This window comes from Hemicordylus capensis, chromosome 5, assembly GCF_027244095.1.
Source record: "Hemicordylus capensis ecotype Gifberg chromosome 5, rHemCap1.1.pri, whole genome shotgun sequence".
Classification (NCBI taxonomy): domain Eukaryota; kingdom Metazoa; phylum Chordata; class Lepidosauria; order Squamata; family Cordylidae; genus Hemicordylus; species Hemicordylus capensis.
This window is the reverse complement of record NC_069661.1, coordinates 226,200,937-226,224,622: the sequence shown is the minus strand read 5'-3', so window position 1 is coordinate 226,224,622 and position 23,686 is coordinate 226,200,937. Positions and strand designations below refer to the sequence as shown.

Here is a 23,686-nt window from a genome sequence, read left to right as displayed (position 1 = left end):
CTTTGAGTTGCATATTGTTCTCTCCTATCTCCTTAACAGTTCTGTTCTGTTTATTCAGACATCATTAAGGTCTTCTGCATCTGCATTAAAAAGGGACCACTCACCTATTTTGTCTACCTTCCACAGTAGATCTCGAATTGATGGAGGCTTGTTAAAGAGAGATGGAGAGTAATTTGGCTAGTGAATGAGAAGGGTTATGTGGTGGGTTGTGCTATGGTAATCATATTCCAAAAGGGAATGGACCACACATTTAAACTAGTTTGAAACAGCTTTCATCATTTTGGGCCTCCTGACCCTCCAAAAAAACAATGGGAACTGCAATTTTGTGCAAATGCTGAGAAGCCTTTATTAGAATCCTTTCATCAAAGAACTGCAGCTCCCAGTGCCTAGGTGGTGAAGGACCATGATGATTAAGCACATTTGAATCTTGCTTAAAATGTGTAGTGTAGACATGCCCTTTCGAGTTAAGGAAACTGCACCTATGGAACATTGTATTTTTATCAAAGACCTTAAAGGAACTGGCATTCCTCTTCTTTTTGGAACAGCACTCCTCCTCCAATTTGTGCAAATAATGTATTTGTGTGTTTTGTCCTTAGACCTTTATTTTATTGCAGGAGCTGGTTGTTATTGTGAAGGGCATGTTGCTAATACAGTATGTTGGAAATAAACATACTTAATAAGGTCATTTGTGAAATATTCCTGCATTGGTTTTGAGAAGTGTCCCCTTCATCTTCCCGTGTCTCATCCCAACTTGTTTCCAAGGTTCCTACACCCCCCTAAAGCAAATTTTCAGGGACCTGCTGGGAAGAGGGGTGGGGGAGTTTTTTGGCATCCACTTCTATATGCCCAAGCCACCTAATGGCATAGTGGGGAAGTAACTTGCCTAGGGAGCAAGAGGTTGCTGGTTCGAATCCTCGCTGGTATGTTTCCTAGACTATGGGAAACTCCTATATTGGACAGCAGCAATATAGGAAGATGCTGAAAGGCATCCTCTCATACTGCTCAGGAGGAGGCAATGGTAATCCCCTCTTTTATTCTATCAAAGAAAACCACATGGCTCTGTGGTTGCCAGGAGTCGACACTGACTCAACGGCACAACTTTACTTTCTATATGCCCACGGTGGTTAGTTGTTGTTGTTGTTTTTGCTCCACCCCTGCACCGCCCACTTTGGCTCCACCCACCACCTGCCCTACCTGGTGTCCACCCTGTCCTAGGAGTCACTAGCTGCCACTGCTTCCAAGCAATGGGACTACATAACCATATGGGGGTACTTTGGAGTGGGGTAAAAAGCTCCTACCTTAGTAGCCACAGAGGAGCATAACCTCTCTTTGGGTCACCAAACCCAGCACAGAGATGATCAAGACGAGCCCAGAATTGCTGAAGGTACTGCAAGCAACAGAATCATAGAGTATGTTTTGCAGAGTGTCACATGCACAGATATCAGCCCCTGTAGTCATAGCTCTCTATGGCTAACATTACAGCTGGGTCCCGGGAACTGCTAGAAAAGGTAAATGTACCCACATGACTGAAACAAGAAAGTAGGAGGTCTCTCTTTTCCTCCTACCTGGGTAAAAAGCAGGTACAGAGCTTGAGTTATCCTGTTTTGAAAAACTTGGGTATGAAGGATTCTGTGGGTTCACACAACCATGAATCCTCAAATATACTGCCTCCTACTCTCTTTTTCATGCTCATGCGAATGGGCTCATTTTCATGCATAGAATTGGCTGCATATGCAGACTTTTCATGTCCCTTTGTTATTTTAGAAAAGAGAACGGACTAATGGCTTGGGGAAAGTAAATAGGAAACATCTGTTTACTTCTTTGAAAGGTCTGTTTATCATGTTTTATTTCTGTTCATATCAAAGCTGGGTCCAGGGGAAATGCAGTTGCCTTGTTTTGTGTTTGTTTTCAGAATTCAGTTTTTTTGAATGGCAAAGCTAAGATTTTAAACAGTGATATCATAACCACAAATGGAGTGATACATATCATAGATACAGTCCTAATTCCACAGAAAATGCAAGACTTCCCACCTGGAGCTCCATATTCTAAAAGGGTATGTAAAATGTATATTAGGATTGCCAACTAATTAAAAGTTGTTCCATTGGTTTTCCTGCTTTCAACTGATTAACCCACTTGACCAATTAAAATAAGATTGCAATATCTTATTTGTTTTATTTTTATCCCGTCTTTCTTCCACGAAGGAATTCAAGGTAGCATACATGTGGTCCCCAGACCGTCTCTCATCCAGGCACGGACCACACCCAGGTCTAAAGTGACATGCTAAGGACAATTAAGCATGATAATTGTTTCTTTTTAGTAAAACACTGACAAATCATTCATTGTTACCCAAAAATGCATTAGGCAGCTTCACACAACCACCAGCAAGTCAGTAAACTGAGAACATGTCAGGAACTGGGAGCACGTCCTCCTGGCGGGCATGATGTCTGAACCCATCCAAGTCTGGTTTCTGAGCCAGATTCCTGAGATTCACCCAACATTCTCCCAAGATTCTTTGCTCACTTGTAACCTACATTTGAAGTTGGGGAATGTCGAGTAAATATCAGAAATCCAACGTGGAGACTGAATTTGGGCAGGTTCAGATGTCATACCTGCCAAGAGCATGTTCTCTACATTTTCCCAACACGCTCCTGGCTTACTGACTTGCCAGTGATTGTGTTAAGCCACCCATTGTTTTACCCAAGAGCTGCATTTAGATTGTTTGCATCAGTCTTCTCAGTGATAACCATTAGAAACGCACAAGCATCCCACTACTTACACCAAAAGAGGTTGAAGTTTTCTTTATGTTCCATTTGATCATAAGAATAAAGAGTATACCTAGGGAAGATAGAATCTGCCCTTGTGGTTATAGGGTGATTGAAACCATCCAACATGTTGTCTGTTTTACAGAGAGTTAAGACACTCCCTGATATCTCCTTTGGCACCCTTTCTAGGATGCTCAGAAGATTTTTGTTTCTCTTATCTTTTGGCAGATCAATCTCCATCCATTGCATATAAGGTGGCGAAGTTTTGCTCTAATGCTATGTGGTTACGTCATTTTTTAATTTCATGTGTATGTTCTTCTTGAATTTTTAGTTTATATTTATATTTATTGTTAGCAATTGCTAGTTAAGTCTTTGATTGGTACTGTATGTGACTAATGTTTTATTATTTTCTAGCAACTGTTAACCTTTTGTGGGATTTCTTTATTCTACCTTTTTAAAAATTGTTTTTTTAAGCTGACCATGGGTCGTAAATAAAATATCTGTTTATCATATGCAAATTGTCAGGATGTGCCTGAATCATTCTGGTGTCTCTTTGGAGAGTCACCAAAACAATTCGGGTTCCTGCCGCTGAAATGTTGGGGGGGGGGTACTCTTAAAGGGAGACAGGCAGGTCCTACCTGCTCCTCCCATGAGCTGCCACTGCCCCCCACCGCCCCATCATAGTGCTGTCATGCTTCAAAGTTAACTTAAAAGCAGCAGCTGTGCTACTGTCCTCTTTGAAACGTTACACCACATCAATGGGATACTGCTCCCAGCAGCCCTCACGCAGGCATTGGCATGCAAACTTGTACACCGACACCGTGCAAGGGCTGCTGGAAGCAGCATCCCATTGGCATGGGGTGGCATTTTAAAGAGGACAGTAGCACGGCTGCTGCTTTTAAGTTAACTTTGAAGCCTGACAGTGCCGCAAGCAGGTAGGACCTGCTTGCCTTCTTTTAAATGCACCGCCCACTGGGACGCACACAAAGTATTTCGTGCACATCCCTACCGAGTGTTTGGTATGCTTCTTAAATAGACAAACTAAATGTACAAGTAATTTCTTTTCCCAGGAAATCCTCAAAAATGTTGCAGCAAAAAATGGGTACAGCATGTTCTCCAGCTTGTTAGAGGTAAGCCTATAAAGTTCTGTAACCATTTAGCACCGTTTCCAAGTCTACAATTCAACTTAAATCAATTTTAAGTTTGTAGGGTGGATATATCTTGGATGACCACATGTGCTAGACAGATAAAGGTCGAACCATCCTTACTCAATAGTTTTAATTTGTAGCTAGTTCAGTAGAGAAAATCAGTTTCCATTTTATTTGGTTTCAGAGAACAGGATTGATGACTCTTATCAATGATCCTCTCCATCAACCAGTCACCTTGTTCTGGCCCAGTGACAAAGTGATCAGAGCTATGCCACAAGACGAGCAAGATGCACTATTTCAAATGCTGAACAAGGAAAAACTAAAGCAGTACTTGAAATTCCACATCATTGGAAGTGCTAAGGTGGGAGTTTTCAGTTCAAAGGTTTCCTGGTTATTTATAATCTGGAAGGACTTCTGAAGTAGAACCACTCCCTTATCTCTCTCCCTCTTTTCCCCCTGCATGTCTTTCACAGATTTTAGCCTATGCCCTCCCTAATTCTGAGTCACTGAAGACACTTCAAGGTTCTGATCTCAGTGTGACATGTAGTGACGATGACGCCGATATTGTGAGTTTTTGTGTGTGTCGGTAAATTAGCTTATCCCTATATTTTTGACCACTCCAACCCTGTTATACCATCATAAATATGCATTATCTCAGCTTCAAAAAGTCAATAGGAACATAGGAAATGGCCTAATATCGAGTCAGACCAATCTAGCTCAGTACTGTCTACACTGACTGGCAGTGGCTCTCCAAGGTTTCCAGCAAAAGTCTCTCTCAGCAATACCTGGAAATGCCAGAGAGTGAACATGGGACCTTCTGAATCTTCCCTTTTGAATCTTCTGAACCTTATGTAGGGATGTGCACAAACCGTGGTTCTAGCACATTTGGGGAGCAGGGCCCAGGAGCTTTAAGGAAAGGGAGAGCAGGTCCTTACCTGCTCTCTGCTACTCCATGCAACTTCCTGCTGGGGCAGCATGTGTCCCCAGAAGCCCCACATGGTGTCAGCATGCACATGGCATCCACTCATGGACCTGCTGTCCTCTTTCCTAAAGCTCCCAGGCCCCACTCCCAAAATGTGCTCGAACCTGTTGGGGCTAGGACCCTGGCAGCATCATCTCTCAGCTGCAATGTCTCATAGTGACCACTGGGGATTTTTAGGGTCATGGATAAAAGTGCTGGACTCCTCCCCTCTTTGTTCTTCCAGAGTTAATCTCCATTTTGTCTCTCCAGAGATGTCTGTTTGTTTAGTCTCTCTCCCCTTTCAGCCTTAAGCTCAGCTTTCCTGTCCTTTTGTAACTTCTAAATAAACCCTTGTTGTTCTTCAAACTTAAAGAACTGTCTCCAGACCTCTTGCTTGGCTCTGCTAATTGGAGTTGAACTGCCATCCTTCCCCTACAGAACTGTGGCTCGTACACATCCCTACATGCAAGCCGACGTTCTTGCAAGGAGCTACGGCGACATCCCCTAAGGGGAATATCTTACAGGGTTCACATGTAGTCACCCATCCAAATGGAAACCAAAGCAGACCTTGCTTAGCAAAAGGGAGCAATCCATGCTTGCTATCACAAAGCCAACTCTCCTCCTCAGTACCATAGCCCAGTATCTTCATTCCAAATGAAATATCATGTGAGTCGTAAGAACCAACACAATGGCTGACATCACATCCCCAATACACCAAACAAGGGTTTGAAGGCTTGAGAATGGGTAATGAGCTTAACTGCTCCCTCCTTGGAACCCCCATACAGCAGTGCCCTCAGCTCCCAGCCTGGGGGGTCCAGAGAAACAAAAGGGATGCAGTGCTATCTCTCACCCAGTATAGATCATCAACCAGGTGACCAAGGTAGTCTCAGATGCTAAACCTGGCCCAAACCAGAATGAAATGGTCTAGATAATCACCTTTGTTTGAAAATCTCTAGTGAAAGAGAGCCCACCACTGCATGAGGCACAATAGTCCACTTTTAAACAGCTGTTATTGTTAGGCAGTTCCTCTTAATGTCTAGCCTAAATCTGCTTCTTTAGAAAGTCAGCCCAATAGTTCTAGTCCTGCCCTCAGCAGCAATGGAGAATTCCTTCTATAGCCCTATTCACACATTATGTTCAACACTCATACAACAGACCCAACTCATACAGATCTGTACACAGCTGCAGTTATTCAGTTGTTATGCTGAATACAGGTATAGCAGTACACTTCCTATCTGTACTATGCATTTGAGGGGCCTATACCCCAATTCACTTTGAAAATGAACACAGCTACAGTAATTCATAAGAAAACATGTATGAGTGAACTGGCATCCAGGGGTGTGGGAGGGGAGCAATTGAGCAAGTGGAGGACAACACAGTCTGAGGGTGCTGCCAAGGTACCAATTCACCCCTCCCCAAGGGCATTCCCTTTCCCACTTCCACACCCAGCCAGCAAATGAAGCACTCTCTGGCTAGGAGCGAGAAGTGTGTTCCCTCCTGCCCAGCCAGTGTTTCGCTGAAATGCTGGCTGGCTCAGGACTTCTTTCCCTGCCTTGCTCCCGGCGAGGCTGACTGAGGAGGATCAGGAAAGGTCACCAACCTTTCTTTCTTTTCAAGGGGGGGGGGACACCAAGTAAACTCGTAGCCGTTACGTTTGTGCTTGCTAGTTTCACATACTCAGTGGAGTGCCTGCTGAAACAGATGTATCTTGATACAACTCTCTTCTTCAGGGTGACTTGTTCCTCAATGAAAGGAGGTGTAAGATAGTGCAAAGGCATCTGGAGTTTAATGATGGAGTTGCTTACGGTATTGACTGCATGTTAGCCGATCCTACACTTGGAGGTCGCTGTGACACTTTCATCACTTCTGATTTGCCGGTCAGTCCTTCTGTGGAATATTTTTACTCTTCTGGATTTCAAAGCTTTTATTGAATAGGTCAAGTTAAATTTGATTTCGAGCCTCTTTAATGTAAACAAAGACTTTATAGATATATGTGACAATTAAAGACAAAGACTTTACGGGTATATGTGATAATTAATGCACAGGCTATTGTAACTAGAACTGTACATCCCCTTCTCAGCCAATCCATGTGATTTTCAATATGCCATTGATTGGCTGTACAGCAGTAGCGACTGGTGAGCACCACTCCAGGGCGAGCAGTGAGGGGGGGAATGACTAACTGGCTGCAAACTTGCCCGCTGCCGGTACCCAGAATGCTGTGCGCAGCAGAAGCGCCCTTCCTGGCATCCTGCAGGAAAGCTGCCCCACCCCCACTGCCCAATTGGCCCTGATGCATGTGCAGAGGCCATTTGAGAGATTAGCATGCAGGTTTATGATATGCTAACCCTTCAAATGGCCTCTACACATGTGCAGAGGCCAGCTGAGCAGCAGGGGTGGGGCAGCCTCCCCACAGAATGCCTGGTCAGGTGCCTCCACCCCACACAGCATTCCTGGTACCGGCAGCAGGTATGCCACTGATTAAAGAGCTATTTTCCCACCCTCGCCACCCCGCTGGAGCGGCACTTACTAGCCACTAATGTACAATAATCATGTGTTGATACAAAACGGAGCCACAGAATGTGCACAGTGTGATGGTGTCTCCCTCAGTTTGCTAACCAGTTATGGTTCTTACCTGAGGGCAGAGTGAGTGGCACCCACTTGAAAATACCTGAAATTATTTGTCAGCTATTTTACCTCCTCTGTCTGTCTTCCGTAGCCACTTCCCTTTCTGCCTCATGGCCTCCCTGTCTGTGCCTCTTTCCTGCTTGCAGCCTAACCCCAGTGTGTACATAGGGTGGGGAACGGTACCAGAATTCTGTAAGCACCAATAGGAACATATGCAGTTGTTCAAATCTGAATATTAATGAGGCAGGAGCCAATTATGAGGCTTGCCTTTATTTCCACAGCTGCCCACAGTTGGCTCCACTTCTCATTACCTGTGCCTCCATCCACCACTTGTGCTGCCTAGTGCCCCAGCACCCCACAAGCTCCCAGGGACCACCAGCTGCCACTGCTGCTAACTCACACAATTCTTGATTTTAAAAATATTTAAGCCCTGAGAATGTTTGCATCTCCTTTTGTTACATACTTTTCCATGTTGCTTTAGATTATTTATTTATTGACTGACTGACTGAAGCAAATTTGTATACTGCCCCAAACTTTCATCTCTTTGTGGTTAACAATAGCATGAAACAAGTTAAAAGGTTTAAAATGTATTAAAAAACCTAAAACAATTTAACAATTTAAAAATCAACCACGGACCTAAATATTTTAAATTTTTTAATATATATGCTGTTTTGCCATTTTATTTATTTTTTAAATGGTTTTATAAGTAGAAACAGAAAGGTTTCTCTGAGAGTCCAACAATACCATACAAGTTTACATACAAGATCTTGTCCATCAAAAAAAAACCCATAAGAAAAATACAATAATATTAACTGTGTCTAAAAGATCTAAGACTAAGCATCAATAGCCATCAATAAATAATCTTGAGCCCCTCAAGGAAAAATCCCCCCCCAACCTAATTGACCATCATACTGTCAAACAGTCTAAAGAGGAGAGAACCAACCCAGCCATGACATACAAAATATAAGTAATGTAAATAATTCAAGCGCGGAACCAGACATCCTCCTCAGTGCTCTGCAATATGGGCTCCCCCCCCCGCAAACCCACAAGCTCAAAAGTGTTGTTAATTATTAATGATTAGTTTCTATATTCTATAAGAGAGAATATGAGTTCCCTTGCTCCAGTTTTGTCCTTCATCTGATTTAAAACTTGTATAAATAAAAATAAGAAAACCTAAAATTTATTCAAAAACTTTCATTTGGTGAATTAATTGAATCTTATAATGTATATGTTTAATAAAATATGTTATAATGTATTATTTTTTAAATACTAAATAAAAAGATTTCTAAAAAGTCATAGATCTAATCTTTTCTGTCCCAGCTTCATTAAATGATTAAAAAAACTCCATACAAAATAATAAATGGTATATGCCATCATTTAATAATCTATGTATTTTTATATCCCATATTATGAATATAACATATAATCTTATATATTAAGCTGATGGACAGATAGAATCTAAAATGATCAAAAAGCATCCATGAATCTAGAAAAAACAAAAAATGAGTTCAGTGAATTTCAAAATCCTTGTTCTATCAAAACAAGGGTGTTACAGGCTTAAGTTAAGACAAGAACCTCTACAGCAGACTTCACTACTAAATATTCAAAAGATTCCAAACAAGATTGATCAACGGAGAAGAAAATAAAAATTGAAAAAAACACTAGTTCTGCCATAACAGAAATAGTATATGAATTGTAAATACAAAACCACATATCCACCAATATATACTCAAAATTCCTATCTCATCTCAAACAGGTGTACAAAATGCCATAATAAAGTAATTGACAAAAATCAGCTAAACCTTTAATAGTCCTCCTTCTCATATAATTAAAAAACAAGCAAACCAGAGATAAAAATGGAAAAATTTCATGAAGAGGAAGACTAAATTCAGCCAAAACTGATCTTTATAACCTACAGCTGGGAGCATAGGCCATCAAGCTATGACAGTAAGATCTTCCCCCCGATACATATATCTAATCCTTCAGAATTTCCTTCTAATTGTTTGCACCACAAACTGTTCATTCAACAGTTAAACTTCTCAAAGTATTATTATAAAATCTTCATAACGAACAATAAAAGCCCATAGGGGAAGAAAAAGGAGGGGAAATAAAGAATAATAATGAAAGAAACTGGAAATAATAAAGATATATATTTCTGAAAAACTGAAGCTACATTTTTTGTTAATGAATAAAGGAGCTGAAGCTAAAAACAAAACAAAAAGATCTTCATCTGATTATCATTCTTATCCTTTTAAAACTATAATGTCATATAACAGAATATAGACAATAATATTTTTCCTTACATTTAAAAATATTATCAATATTTCATCCATTTATTTCTAAAGGTTAAATTTATTTATTTATTTATTTATTCCATTTATATACCGCCCAAACTTTCATCTCTGGGCGGTTAACATAAAACAATTAAAACACATATAAAAAGTTAAAACAATTCAACAATTTAAAATCAATCACAAAATTAAAAACAACAAATTTTAAAAGGCTGAGAAAGCATGGTTAAAAAGATGGGGGTTTAGATGTTTTTTAAAAATTGCCAGAGATAGGGAGGATCGTATCTTAGTGGAGAGCGCATTCCACAATCTCGGGGCAGCAACCAAGAAAGCCCGTCTCTGTGTAGCCATCAGACGAGTTGGTGGTAACTGGAGACGGACCTCCTCAAGTGACCTCAATGGGTGGTGGGGCTCATAGTGAAGAAGACGCTATCTTAAATACCCAGGGCCTAGGTCGTTTAGGGCTTTATAAGTTATAACTAGCACTTTGTATTTTGCCTGGAAACCTATCGGCAGCCAGTGTAACTCAATTAGCAAAGGAGTAATGTGGTCACTCCGAGAGGACTCAGAGACCAACCTGGCTGCCGCATTCTGAACTAACTGAAGTTTCCAGACTGCATACAAAGGCAGCCCCATGTAGAGCGCATTACAGAAGTCAAGTCTGGAGGTCACCAACAGATGTACCACTGTTTTGAGGTCACTGATCTCGAGAAATGGACGCAGCTGGCGTATCAGCTTCAGCTGATACGCCAGATAGAAAGCACCCCTGGCCACCGCCTCCACCTGAGAAACCAGGGAGAAGTGTGGATCCAGAAGTACTCCCAGACTGCGAACCTGGAGGTATCCTGCCCTCCCTCAGAGAAGCATTTATGATTTCCACCAGGCCACCTACAATAGCCTCCCTGCTAGATAGAACAAGCCATGTTGGACAAGAGTCAAGAGAACAAGTCGTAGGCCTCATCACTTCAAGCAGCTTGTCCACATCCTCAGGAGTCACATACTGAAACTGATCCAGTCAAATCACATAAGAGGAGTTGTTGGACACCTCCAGTTCAGACATCAAATTAATTGTGGAGTCCCCATCCAAGTCAGCCCAAATCAGAGAGATTTTATCTGCAAAAAACTCTTCAAACACATTGCAGCAGGTCACTGATGACTCCAAATTCTGGTTCAAGGGAGGAGGGGCAGATACTAGTCCCCTCACAACCCTGAACAACTCCACTGGACGTAAACTCGCAGAGGCAATACGGGCAGAAAAGAACCACTTCTTTGCCACACGTATCGCCTGAGCATAGATCTTTAAATGTGCTCTATGTTGTAATCTGTCAGATTCGAATCAAGTCTTTCTCCACTTGCGCTCCAGTCGCCTACCTTGCTGCTTCAGCCCCCATAGATCTTCCGTATACCGAGGGGCCAATTTTGAAGCGGGTCGGAGGGGACGCTTGGGAGCAACCGTGTCTACTGCCCTGGTGAGCAAGTTGTTCCAATTCTCAACCAGGGTATCAACAGGATTACCGGCAAAGCCAACACTGAATCCCTCCAAGGTTTCTTGGAATCCTACTGGATCCAGTAACCTCTTCGGGCGGACCATTCTAATGGGCCCCTCGCCCCTTAAGAGGTGGGAAGTGGTTGTAAGTCCAACCTTAACCAGATGGTGGTCCATCCATGACAGTGGGGAAATCACAGTAGTCCCCACCCACGGAACACCACACTGATCAGAGTAAAAGACCAAATCAAGCATGTGACCTGCAATATGTGTCGATCCAGAGACCACTTGGGATAGGCCCATAGTTGTCATGGCCACTATGAACTCCTGAGCTGTCCCGGACAAATTGGTACTGAAATGAACATTGAAGTCCCCCAGTACTAAAAGTCTGGGAGACTCCAACACGAGTTCCACGAACAAGTCTGTGAGCTCAGTAAGGGATTCCATTGGGCATCGGTACACCAACAGAAGTCCCAATCTATCCCTGGTCCCCAAACTTAGGTACACACATTCAATATGGTCTGATACCCTAACAGGGACCTTGGTAAGGGAGATGTTATCCTTATAGACCACAGCCACTCCACCTCCCCGCCCACATCCCCTCACCTGCTCCTCTATAGAGTATCCTGGTGGGAGAAGCTGGGACCAAACTGGACCACTAGCCTCCCCCAACCAAGTCTTGGTGATACATACCAGGTCAGCCCCTTCATCCATAATCAAATCATGGATAAGTTCAGCCTTATTTTGGACCGACCTGGCATTGCAGAGGAGCAAGGTAGGCTATGTGGGTTGTTGGCAATGCTCCCCAAGGTCAAAGAGCTGGCAAGAAAGCTGGAAGGGGAAACAGCTATTAAATTTCTGACTACCCTTCGCCTGGAATGGCCTGCTGACCTGCCAATGTTACTTCTTCTATTCCCCACCACTACCGATATAGCTGCCCCACAGTCAACAAAGGCGCCCCCTGTCTCTCCATCTCCAGACAAACCCAGACACATTACCATCTAACTTCAGCCAAGTCTCAATATCAAGTGGGCAAACCAGCTGCACTGCCAGCTGTGCCGTTGGTGCTCCCTCCATCTTTATAGGCTCCAAAAAAACTCAGAATCGCCTCTCTCACAGGTGACTCCAAGCTGGGGCAAATGAAAATTAGTGCTCATAGATGGAAGTAGTTGCCAGCACTCAGGTAGATGAAAGGGCAAAACGCAGCAACACAGACCGGCCTCCAAGCTGTCCACGCCAAGCTGGGTGGGAGGTGGGTGGCGAGGAGGCTATGAAATATCTCCAGACCAAGGTCAGGAGACAAGCTGACACAGTCCAAGTCCCCATTATCTTCTTCGCCTCCCTTACACTCCCTGTTGCTGCAAACGCTCCCTCTGTCTTTATAGGCTCCCAAAAACTCAGGGCCGCCTCTCTCACAGGTGACTCCAAGCTGGGGCAGATGAAAATTAGTGCTCAGAGATGGAAATAGTTGCCAGCACTCAGGAAGACGAAAGGGCAAAGCGCAGCTACACAGACCGACCTCCAAGCTGTCCACACCGAGCTGTGGGGGAGATGGGTGGCCAGGAGGCTATGAAATATCTCCAGACCAAGGTCAGGAGACAAGCTGACACAGTTCAAGCCCCCGTTATCTTCTTCACCTCCCTTACACTTACAAATTTACAAATATATTCTCAATTCTTCCCTAATTCCCTCATTCTTAATGCATTCTCATTTCTTCCATAAAAAGGAAAGAAAAAAATGGAAAGAAATATGTGACAATTCCTTAAGTCGTTAAAACTATCGGGTTTATCTTACAACTTCTTAATTCCTGATTAGATTATTATCATTATTAAACCTTATTTAAAACTCCCTTAATATTAATGGCTGAGATAAAAGGAACAATTAACGCAGGGAATACCTTGAAAGGCCAGGTAATGAGGTGTAATATTTAGTTATATTCAAAGTTACAATCTATAAATGAAACCTCAGAAGGAGAGGAAGAAATCAGCATTAAAATCTTTGAAACTTTTAAAATTCTTCCCTCTCACATAACAAGGGTTAATGTGAAATCTTAGAAACAATGGCCAAGGACATTCTCTCACTAGGGGGGAGACTAAACAATACCGGAACTTTAACTTCTGTGCCTGGGAAAAAGGCTTATCAAGTTTCCATAAAGAAAAGTTCCTCCAGTTAAGATTCTTTCGCGTAAATCTCTCCATAGCCGCAGTTCCAAAGCCAAATAGTTCTAATAAAACACACACAAAAGATAAACAACGGAATCAAGTAAACTTTCAAATAAGATTAAAAGACCCATTCTGGTGAAATCTTCTAAATTTATCTTAAAGTAAAATATCACTTAACAGTCCCTCCCCATACCAATTACCCCTCCCTATATTTAACAAAAAGTACCAAGACTGCAAGATCAACATTCAGTAAAAGCAAGAGTAATAGTAATAAAGAGTAATAAATCTTCATCACTCTAATTCAGCTGAGTAGCAAGTTTAGGAATTCTTCAGGGTAAAGTCAGAGTCTTAGTACAAAATGCTGATTGAAATTAAGCCATAAGTTCCATCAATGATGTTAAACTGATGAAAGACAAAGAAATCCTTATTCCAATAGAAGAAAAAAGAATGTGGAAAAACGATCTTCCTCTGCCAAAAAAACAGATGCTTTCCAGTCACTTTTATATCCCCAATCAGAGCTTCAAATAGTTAGTAGTAGAAGGATAATTGTTCAGCCATAAAACATTTTGTCAGTCGTGCAAACAGAAGGAGCTATAAAAGGAGCTATAAATTCAAGACAGATCTTCCAAAGTCCCACCAAGCAGATCCTCCCAAGGAGCAGGTAACAAAATCTTTCCAAATAGGGCTTTGTAAGTAAAATATACACTGATTAGGTGTGTAAATATGTGGCATTGCAAAACAATAAAAAACAAGTCAAAAAAGAAAAAAAGAAGCCGTTTTTATCTCCAAGCCTATCTTCTTCTCCGTTCCTCTTCTCCGTTGCAAGTACTGTTCATATCTCCTGGGAAGTTCGGGGGGAGGGGTGGTGGTCACAAAAATATGAGATGGGGGGGAAAGAGGCCATAATAATCTCTGACGAATGCTATGAATAGATTAGAGTCCAAAATAAAAATACATAATTGCTGGAGCATCAGATATTTTTAAAAATTCTTCAAAGCAAAACTGAAAGCTAATAGCATTGGAATGCTGAGCTCTCCAGCAAAGTCCACAGAAAGACTCAAAAAAAGGAAATGGAAGAAAATGAGCAAAAGTTGACCATTTAAAAAGCCATAGATCTTGCAAACTCACAGCTGTAGTCATCTCAGAGATTTAGTAGAAAAGGAGAAAGGATCGATTTATTGCAGGTTGTCCTTAACTTTGGCATTGATGTTAGCCTTTCTCTCCGTTGAGTCTGATGATTGCAGATAGGTCTCTCCAGATGTTCATCCATGGTTATCCAGACTTTTCAAGGTCTGAAATCCCCCTGGACTCCCACCCCTAAAGGGGGGGACAAGGCCTGCACACATTCCGATTTCCATCTGACCAATAGAAGATGATTAGACCAAATGGAAGCTGAAAGCCCTGAGAGGTGGTTAATCAGGTGCTTTCATCCAGAACGCCGGAAGCTGAAAGCCCTGAGAGGTGGTTAATCAGGTGCTTTCATCCAGAACGCCATCTTGCAAGTCCCTGTTTTGCCACTTTAATCTGTTTAGTCATTTTATTCTGAGCAGGAATAATAGTAGATGGATACTAATTAATTAGTATATACTAACCAGGTCATGGGTTTTGTATTTTTGTTGCACTTTTAATAATAAAGTATGAATTAGAAAAATAAATTCTAGCAGAAGGGTTTTTGTAAGCCTTCTGGTTTAAAATATATATATTTATCTTTCTTTGCAGGGGGACTGCAGTAGTTGTTACAGAACTTTTCGCTGTCCTGCTGGAAGTAAAGTAACGGTAATTACAGCTGTATACTCAGATTTAAAGTTATCCATTGCAATAATAAACTTCAAAGAAGTAGCCAAAACTGTAAGCACAAAGCAGTGTATATTCAGCAAAGCAAGTGTCCAGATGACCAGTACCTCCATACACTCAGCTCCTTTGTGATGGATTATGGATGTGCTACTTACAAAGCCAAATTAATATACTTCCCTGAATTTGAACCTCCTTAGCATTCAAGTTTGCATTTATCCTTACGGCATTTTCCGTGAACCAAATACTTCACATTCCTTATGTAATTCTTTCTCAGTGTTGAATGCTGGTGAGGTTGTTCTCTAGCTGAAACTACCAGCAGCTAAAAGATAAAAGTATGCCATCGAGTCAGTTTTGACTCCTGGTGACCACAGAGCCCTGTGGTTGCCTTTGGTAGAATACAGGAGGGGTTTACCATTGCCTCCTCCCACGCAGTATGAGACTATGCCTTTCAGTATCTTCCTATATCGCTGCTGTCTGATATAGGTACCTCCTGAACCTCCTTTGCATTCAAGTTTGCATTTATCCTTACGGCATTTTCCGTGAATCAAATACTTCACATCCCTTATGTAATTCTTTCTCAGTGGTGAATGCTGGTGAGGTTAAATTGTAGATTGTACAATTTAATAAATTGTAGGTGGGGATTATGGGAGTTGTAGTTCAGCAACATCTGGAGGACCCCAGATAGGGGCCCTCCTGACCTAGGGCATATGTACACACCATACTTTTATAGATTGTATGCCACTTTAACTGTCATAACGGCTCCCAAAGGATCTTGGGAACTCGAGTTTGGGGATGGTGCAGAGAATTCTGCATGAGATACTATGAACTATAGTTCCCAGGATTCTCTGCTGAGAGAAATAGCTGACATCTAGACTAAGTTACTCCTGAGTATTTCCAATAAACAAATTAGTAATTACTCACATGTCCCATTAATTGCTGTGGAACTATTCATGAGTAACTTAGTCTGAATGTCCGTTACTGACTTTTAAACCAGTCAAAGTCTGTGGTATAGATAACTTGCAGCGTCATTCATCAGTAAGTTCGAGAAATTTTTGCTTCTATAAGCTACACACCTAATTATCTAGTTTGGTTGTCTCTCTCCATTGCTTGAGCGCGCGCGCGCACACACACACACACACACACACACACACACACACACAAAGTCTTTTGCTAACTGGACAAAGAGGTACCTTTTTAAAATGGCGGCTCCCTTATATTTACCAGGGGAAGAGCAACTGTCCTTATCCAACCCCAGCACAACATTAGGGAGGTGCATGAACCATGACTTGTGCACTGGTTTGAATATGAACTGGTTCGTTCCGGTTCAGCTGACCCATGAACTGGTTCAGCAGTTCAAGTGTGGCATGCACTGAGGCCATGTGTGTGCTGGTGCTAGCATGGGTTGCTGGGGGAGCGTTGCCACAGCAGGAAGCCTCATGGAGTGGCAGACATGCAGGTAAGGACCTGTGCAACTCCCTTTTTAAAGGTACCGCTTGCCCCCTCCCCCTGGTGCCACACTAAAACCGCCAAACTGGTTCATGGCTTGGTGAAACCAGAATGCACCAGTTCGCCGAACCACAAACCAGTTTGTATTTGAACCAGTGCACAAACCACAGTTCATGCGCGTCCCTACACAACATGTAGACAACAATCACCTGAGTTGGTGCGGCCTGAGGATGTGGACAAGATCCTGGGCAGTGTGCAGGCAACATCGTGTGCTCTTGACCCTTGCCCTTTATGGCTAATAAAAGCTGCCAGGGAGGGGACAGGTAGATGGTTGGAGGTGATTATTAATGCTTCATTAAGAAAGGGCAGGATGCCATTGTGCCTCAAAGAGGCGGTGGTAAGACCATTATTAAAAAAGCCCTCCCTTGATCCCTCCCAACCCGGACAACTACAGACCAGTCTCTAACCTGCCCTTTTGGGGCAAGGTGATAAGAGTGTGTGGTGGTGTCCCAGCTGCAGAGGGTCTTGGATGATACAGATTATCTAGATCCTTTTCAGTCTGGCTTCCGCCCCGGATATGGGACTGAGAATGCCTTGGTCGCTCTAGTGGATGACCTATGCCGGGAACTAGACGGGTGAGTGCGTCCCTGTTGGTTCTGCTGGACCTCTCAGCGGCGTTTGACACCATCGACCATGGTATCCTTCTGGATCACCTCTCGAGTATGGGACTCGGAGGTACTGCGTTGCAGTGGTTCCAGTCCTTTCTTGGGGGGAGGGTCCAGAAGGTGGTGCTGAGAGACTACTGCTCAGCTCCATGGCCATTGGCCTGTAGGATCCCGCAGGGTTCGGTTTTGTCCCCCATGCTGTTTAACATCTACATGAAACTGCTGGGAGAGGTCATCCGGGGACTTGGACTGAGTTGTCAGCAATATGTGGATGACACTCAGCTCTATCTCTCCTTGTCATCTGATCCTAGGGAGGCGGTGGATGTCCTGAATTGGGGACTAGAGGCTGTGATGGGTTGGATGTGGGCTAATAAACTGAAATTGAATCCGGACAAGACGGAGGTACTGTTGGTCAGTAGGAGAGCCAATCGGGATGAGGAGATTTTACCAGTTCTGGATGGGGTTGCACTCCCCTTGAAGGAGCAAGTACGCAGCTTGGGGGTACTACTGGACCCGGCTCTGCTTTTGGAAGCTCAGGTGGAGGCGGTGGCCAGGGGTGCCTTTGCACAGCTTCAGCTAGTGCACCAGCTGCGTCCCTTTCTCAAGAAGGCAGATCTGGCCACAGTTACCCGTGCCTTAGTTGCATCATGGCTGGATTACTGTAATGCGCTCTACTTGGGGCTGCTCTTGAAGAATATCTAGACACTGCAGCTAGTGCAAAATGCGGCAGCTAGGGTTTTATCTGGGGCTGCCTGGTGGGAGTACATCACACCCATTCTGAAAGAGTTGCACTGTCTGCCAGTTCGTTTCCGGGTCCAATTCAGAGTGCTGGTTTTGACCGTTAAAGCCTTTAATGGTTTGGGCCCGGGGTACCTGAGGGACCGCCTGCTCCCAAGGATTGCTGCCTGCTTGACGAGATCATCTGAGGGGACTCTGCTCCGAGTGCTGACAATGAGTGTGGCTAGGTGCACTTGGGACAGGGCCTTCTCTGTTGCTTCCCCCAGACTCTGGAATGCTCTCCTGGCGGATATCCACTCCTCAGTCTCCATCACAGTTTTTAGAAAGCATGTCAAATCGTGGCTTTTTACCCAGGCTTTATATGATTGTCTCCACTGCTGCTTCTTGTATTTTGTACTGTTTTTATGCTTATGTTTTAACTTTTTAAAAATAATCAGATTTGTTTTTATACTTTTTTGCTCAACATTTTAATGTGTCTTTTTTATGATTGTGTTTTTAAATTTTATTGTGAGCCGCCTTGAGATTTTCTTAATGAAATGCGGGGTATAAATTTAACAATATAAACAAACAAACAAACATCCCTCCAGTGGCTGTTGCCGGTTCTCATTATGTTCTTTATAGACTGTGAACCCTTTAGGGGCAAGGAACCATATTATTGCTTTCTATGTTAAATCACTTTGAAAACTTTTTTGTTGAGAAGTGGAGTAATAATAATTAACAAGGTAAATAGGATGCATTTTAAAACTGCTAATTTCCATTGTTGTTTGTCCTTCGCATGTGCATTCAAAAGGGAGAAACTAAGTCATGTACTTACTTACTCAATCAAAGAGTCCTGACAGGCTGTCGGAAGGATTGCACTATGGTGGTCAGGGTCCCGCAGTGCTGCAAAGGCTTCGTTGGGAATGACTGTAAAGGTAAGACTGTCCAAGTTTAAATATCTGAGAAGTTTCTGGGAAAGGTTACTGGAAACTATGTATTTCTGTCCACGCTGGAGCTAATAGCAATTCTGAGGGAAGGGAGCAAATTAAATCTGGAAAAGGGCACCCGTGGGGGAGAGAGTTAAACATTCCCTCCCCAGTGCCACAGCTCCAGTCATAACCTGATTTTTCCACAGCTGTTTTACAGTAAAATTCAGAGAGTTGGCTTTTTTAGTTGCTTTATCTCCTACAGTACCTCTGTTTGTTTATTAAGTATCACAGGGAGTCAAACTGAACCCATGCCCAAAAACTGGTTCAGAGAGGGGGTTTCTTGTTTTGTTTTGTTTTCCAGTTAACTGGAACTGAACTAGAACCTGGATTTTCTCACAAGGGAAAGGAAAGAAGCACCCAGCCAGGCCAGCAAAGAAATTGTTCACCAGCTAGATGGGCCACGCATCCATGCCCAGCACTGGCATTACCCCTGAATCAGCATACTGACTCAGATGGAAGGGGCATAGCCAGCATGGGGTAGCTCATGCTCACCCAGTGGCGGGGTACCCCTTCACAGCCCAGGGACATTTCCCCCCCCCCACCTTGTCCTATAGTGGCTATCCCACTGCAGAGCACATTGATGTCATCTGAGGGGGCTCTGCTCCGGGTGCCAACAATGAGGGAGGCTCGACTGTTGTGCACTCGGGACAGGGCTTCCTCTGTTGCTGCCCCCAGACTTTATAATGCTCTCCCAGTGGCCATTCGCTCCTCGGACTCCATCACAGTTTTTAGAAAGCTTGTTAAATCTTGGCTTTTTATCCAGGCTTTTACATGATTGGTTTTATTGCTGCTTCTATGTGTTTTTACCCATGTATAGTTTTTATGCTTGTATTTTATAGTTTTTAAATTTGGTTGGTTTTTATATTTTTAGCTTAATATTTTTATTCTCATTTTGTTGTTGTTGTTTTTTAACTTTTGTAAACCGCCTTGAGATTGTTTTTAATGAAAAACGGTATATAAATTCAACAATGAATGAATGAATAAATAGACTAGTGAGTCACACTTCATCTGCTCCTTGCAGAAGTGGAGAGAAGCCGTGCTACATAACAGAACTGATATAAGCTCAAGGATATGGTGCATCCTTACTGAGATAGATTATCCATTCCTGTAATACTCTGATGTTAATACACAGAGAGGATAGGGACCACAGGTGTAAACCTGAGTTTCCAAGCCTGTGCAAGAAAGAGATGGTCTGTGCAAGAAAAAACTCTTCTGCCGGGGAATATCTTTTTCTGTGGGCCCTAGGATCTTAGCTCAGCTATTGACTGTGACAAAATGTCCACCTTGGAGACAGTTCTTGAAGATATTTAACTCATGGCCGCTTATTACTTTCCCAGCCTGCCCAGGAGGGCCCGAAGCGCCATGTTCTAGCCATGGCTCATGTGATGAAGGCTATGCTGGCACAGGGCAATGCACATGTAATGGTGGCTTCAACGGGACTTCCTGTGAGAGCTGTCTGCCAGGAAGATATGGCCTGGAATGCAAATGTAGGTTTCACAGAGCTGTCCTCCTGTTGTAACTGTAAGCATTTAATCAGCGTTGGCGTGGTTTACTGGGCTTATTTAATATATATTAAAAATATTTATACCCCCATCCCTTCAGTGCACTATTGCTTAGGGCAATAAGAGCTTAAAACATGAATAAAATAAATACAACACAGGATTAAAAAAGTAATAAGGTGATAAAGTTAAAAGACTAAACTTAAAGCCAAAGCCACAATTAAAATAAATCTTTAAATTGAGATTAAAAGTCATCGGATCCAGAGCATCTGACTTCAGCCTGGGAGACCTGACTCCAGGCCTCCCAGCTCCAGCTTTAGTCATGGTCCCAGGGCATGGACTAAGGGATCGTGAGGTAGTCACCCTGCTGAAACTAAGCAGGTTTGGGTCTAGTTACTGCCTGGATGGGAGATGTCATCTTGAGTTCCTTGGTTGGAAGGTGGGATACACATGCAGTGGATGATGAATTCACAAGGTAGCCTTAGGTAATTCACAATGGGTTAGGTTAATATTTTGGAATGAGGTTCTGTAAAGATTAGTATGAAAAGAATTGTAGATCATTTTGTGTACTATAATGCTGTATGCATTTTAAGAAATTGATATGTTTGCAGAAGTCCCTGCCCCATTACAATTCTAGAGAGACTTTCCTTAACCTAGATGAGTTGCCTTTAGGTCTGAACAACTTGTGACTCACCAAGTCAAACATAGCCTCTTATATGGCCTCCTGTTCCGACCATTTGCTTTGGGCTAACAAAAACAAGGGAATGTTGAGGAGGGGCCTCTGCTCTGGAAACGGGCCATAGCTCAGGAGTAGAATTTGTGCTTTGCAGGCATAGTTGTCCAGGCAGAATTCCTGGGGTCCCCAGTTAAAAAGGATTTTAGTGCTGGAAAAGGCTTCTGTATGAGACCTTGTAGAGTTGCTGCTGCTAGATTATACTGAGCTCAATAGGCCAATGGCATGACTCAGTATAAGATAATAAGGCTATCCACATGAGCAGCCTAATTCAGGCTGGGTTAGGCTGCTCATGTGCAGTGCCGGGATCTGCGTGGATCCCAGAACTGCCTGCCTGCCTAACCCCACTTTCAACCCCAGCCTTAAGCCAGAATTAAGGGTGTGAGCATGCCCTTAACCCAGCGGCTGGAATTGTGTGTGTGCTCAAGCTGGTTGCAGCCCAGGCAGACACAGAGATAGGTGCCTAGAACATCCCTCTGATGGAGGAAATCCCCCAAGGCACCGCGCTCGTCACACAGTGCTTTGTGGGTTATCCAGAGGCCCAGAAAATGCGTCCCGGCCTCTGCTGATCCACGCTGCTCCGTGAAACATAGATCGTGTGGGTGTGTGGCCGCACACCAAAGACATCACAAGAGATCGTCTGGGGAGGAAGGTAAGCTGAATCATGCCTTCCCCGCCCTCTCCACTATTCACACATGCCCATGTGAGTAGCCTTGTTATGATGTACAAGTGAATTTTGGCCCGTTGAATAACGGGCGCTAGTAACGGCGCTCCTGGACCCCCGCCGCCATTCCCCCTCCCTCCGCCGTTCCCCCCCTACCTTTAAGGGCCAAATCGGCCCAGGCATTTGCCCCCGCCAGGCCAGGGAGACGGAGACCGGGGGCGGAGCGGAGGCCATGTAACCTTAAAAAAAAATTTACTCCCGCGGCCGCCGCCGCCGACCGCCCACCCTCCCTCCCACCCAGCTGCCGAGTCCCCCTTACCCTGGCCGACTGCTGTCGGCCGAAGACAGCCCTTAATTTAAGAGGCCGAGAGGAGCTCGCAAGCAGAGCTCCTCTCTGTGCAAAGCCTCTTGCCGAACTGCCGCTTTGGGCGCAAGGGACTCAAGCGCCCAAAGCGGCAGTTCGGCAAGAGGCTTTGCACAGAGAGGAGCTCTGCTTGCGAGCTCCTCTCGGCCTCTTAAATTAAGGGCTGTCTTCGGCCGACAGCAGTCGGCCAGGGTAAGGGGGACTCGGCAGCTGGGAGGGAGGGTGGGCGGTCGGCGGCGGCGGCCGCGGGAGTAAATTTTTTGTTAAGGTTACATGGCCTCCGCTCCGCCCCCGGCCTCCATCTATTTTGGCCGAGGCGGCGGCTCTGCCGCCGTCTTGGTCACTTTCCCGCCGCCTCCTCTCCAGCTTCTTCGGGGCGGCCGCTTCTGGCCGCCCAAGATGGCTGCCGGGTGCCGGCGAGCGTGTCTCCCTTGCCCTGTTCTGCGCCTGCGCTTTGCGCAGGCGCAGAACAGGCCAGGGAGGCACGAACACACGCCTTGGTGTCCGTCCACGGACGGACACCAAGGCTTTTATTAGAGAGGATAGATGGTGGGTTATGTTACACTCAGCAAATCATAAGTAGTGCTGGCTTGCAGGATATAACACAGATGCCTGTCACGCAGCCCACATTCATGGGCTTCAGTGTACTTTCCTAATTATGAGGGCTGTGGGGAAATGCATTTATTAGGACCAATCACTGTTTATAATGCATTATGTAAGCTTTTGAGTTACACAGAGCTCTTCCTTCTTCTTCTTCTTCTTCTTCTTCTTCTTCTTCTTATTATTATTATTATTATTATTAACAACAACAACAACACAGTCAGACAGGTGTTATTGACTGGTTTGTTTTATCCAGACATCGAGTCCTTCCCAAGGACCTGGAATGGCTGAATTTTATTGTCAATGTTGTTGCTGTTGTTATAGATATCGTCGCAGAATATAGGCTGTTCCCAGTAAAGCTGCTTTTTGTAATTGGCTGATGGTGATTTCTGTGGCCCCTATGGTGTTGAGGTGCTCTTCAAGGTCTTTTGGAATTGCTTTGGAATTGTTTTGGAATTTGGGTGCCAACTACCACTGGGATTATTTTGGTCTTTTTCTGCCACAGCCTTTCAATTTCAATTTGTAGATCTTTGTATTTTGTGATTTTTTCTATTTCTTTTTCTTCTATTCTGCTATCACCTGGTATTGCTATGTCGATTATTTTCACTTGTTTTTCTTTCTTCTCGACTAGAGTTATATCTGGTGTATTGTGTGGCAGATGTTTGTCTGTTTGTAGTCAGAAGTCCCATAATATTTTTGCATCTTCGTTTTCTACAACTTTTTCAGTTTTATGGTCCCACCAATTTTTGGCTACAGATAGCTTGTATTTTTTTGCAGATG

General features: G+C 43.7%; 1 protein-coding gene across 2 annotated transcripts in view; it reads left to right on the top strand.

The window, feature by feature from the left end:
• STAB2 (stabilin 2) overlaps positions 1-23,686 on the top strand; it is a 175,702-nt gene that overhangs the window by 118,134 nt on the left and 33,882 nt on the right. For both annotated transcript variants that reach the window (XM_053258339.1, XM_053258342.1), the window contains 8 exons: positions 1,913-2,053; positions 3,833-3,892; positions 4,095-4,271; positions 4,384-4,476; positions 6,602-6,748; positions 15,155-15,211; positions 18,869-18,992; positions 20,384-20,533. In XM_053258339.1, the coding sequence (XP_053114314.1) occupies positions 1,913-2,053; positions 3,833-3,892; positions 4,095-4,271; positions 4,384-4,476; positions 6,602-6,748; positions 15,155-15,211; positions 18,869-18,992; positions 20,384-20,533 (949 nt within the window). The remainder of the gene's footprint in view (positions 1-1,912; positions 2,054-3,832; positions 3,893-4,094; positions 4,272-4,383; positions 4,477-6,601; positions 6,749-15,154; positions 15,212-18,868; positions 18,993-20,383; positions 20,534-23,686) is intronic.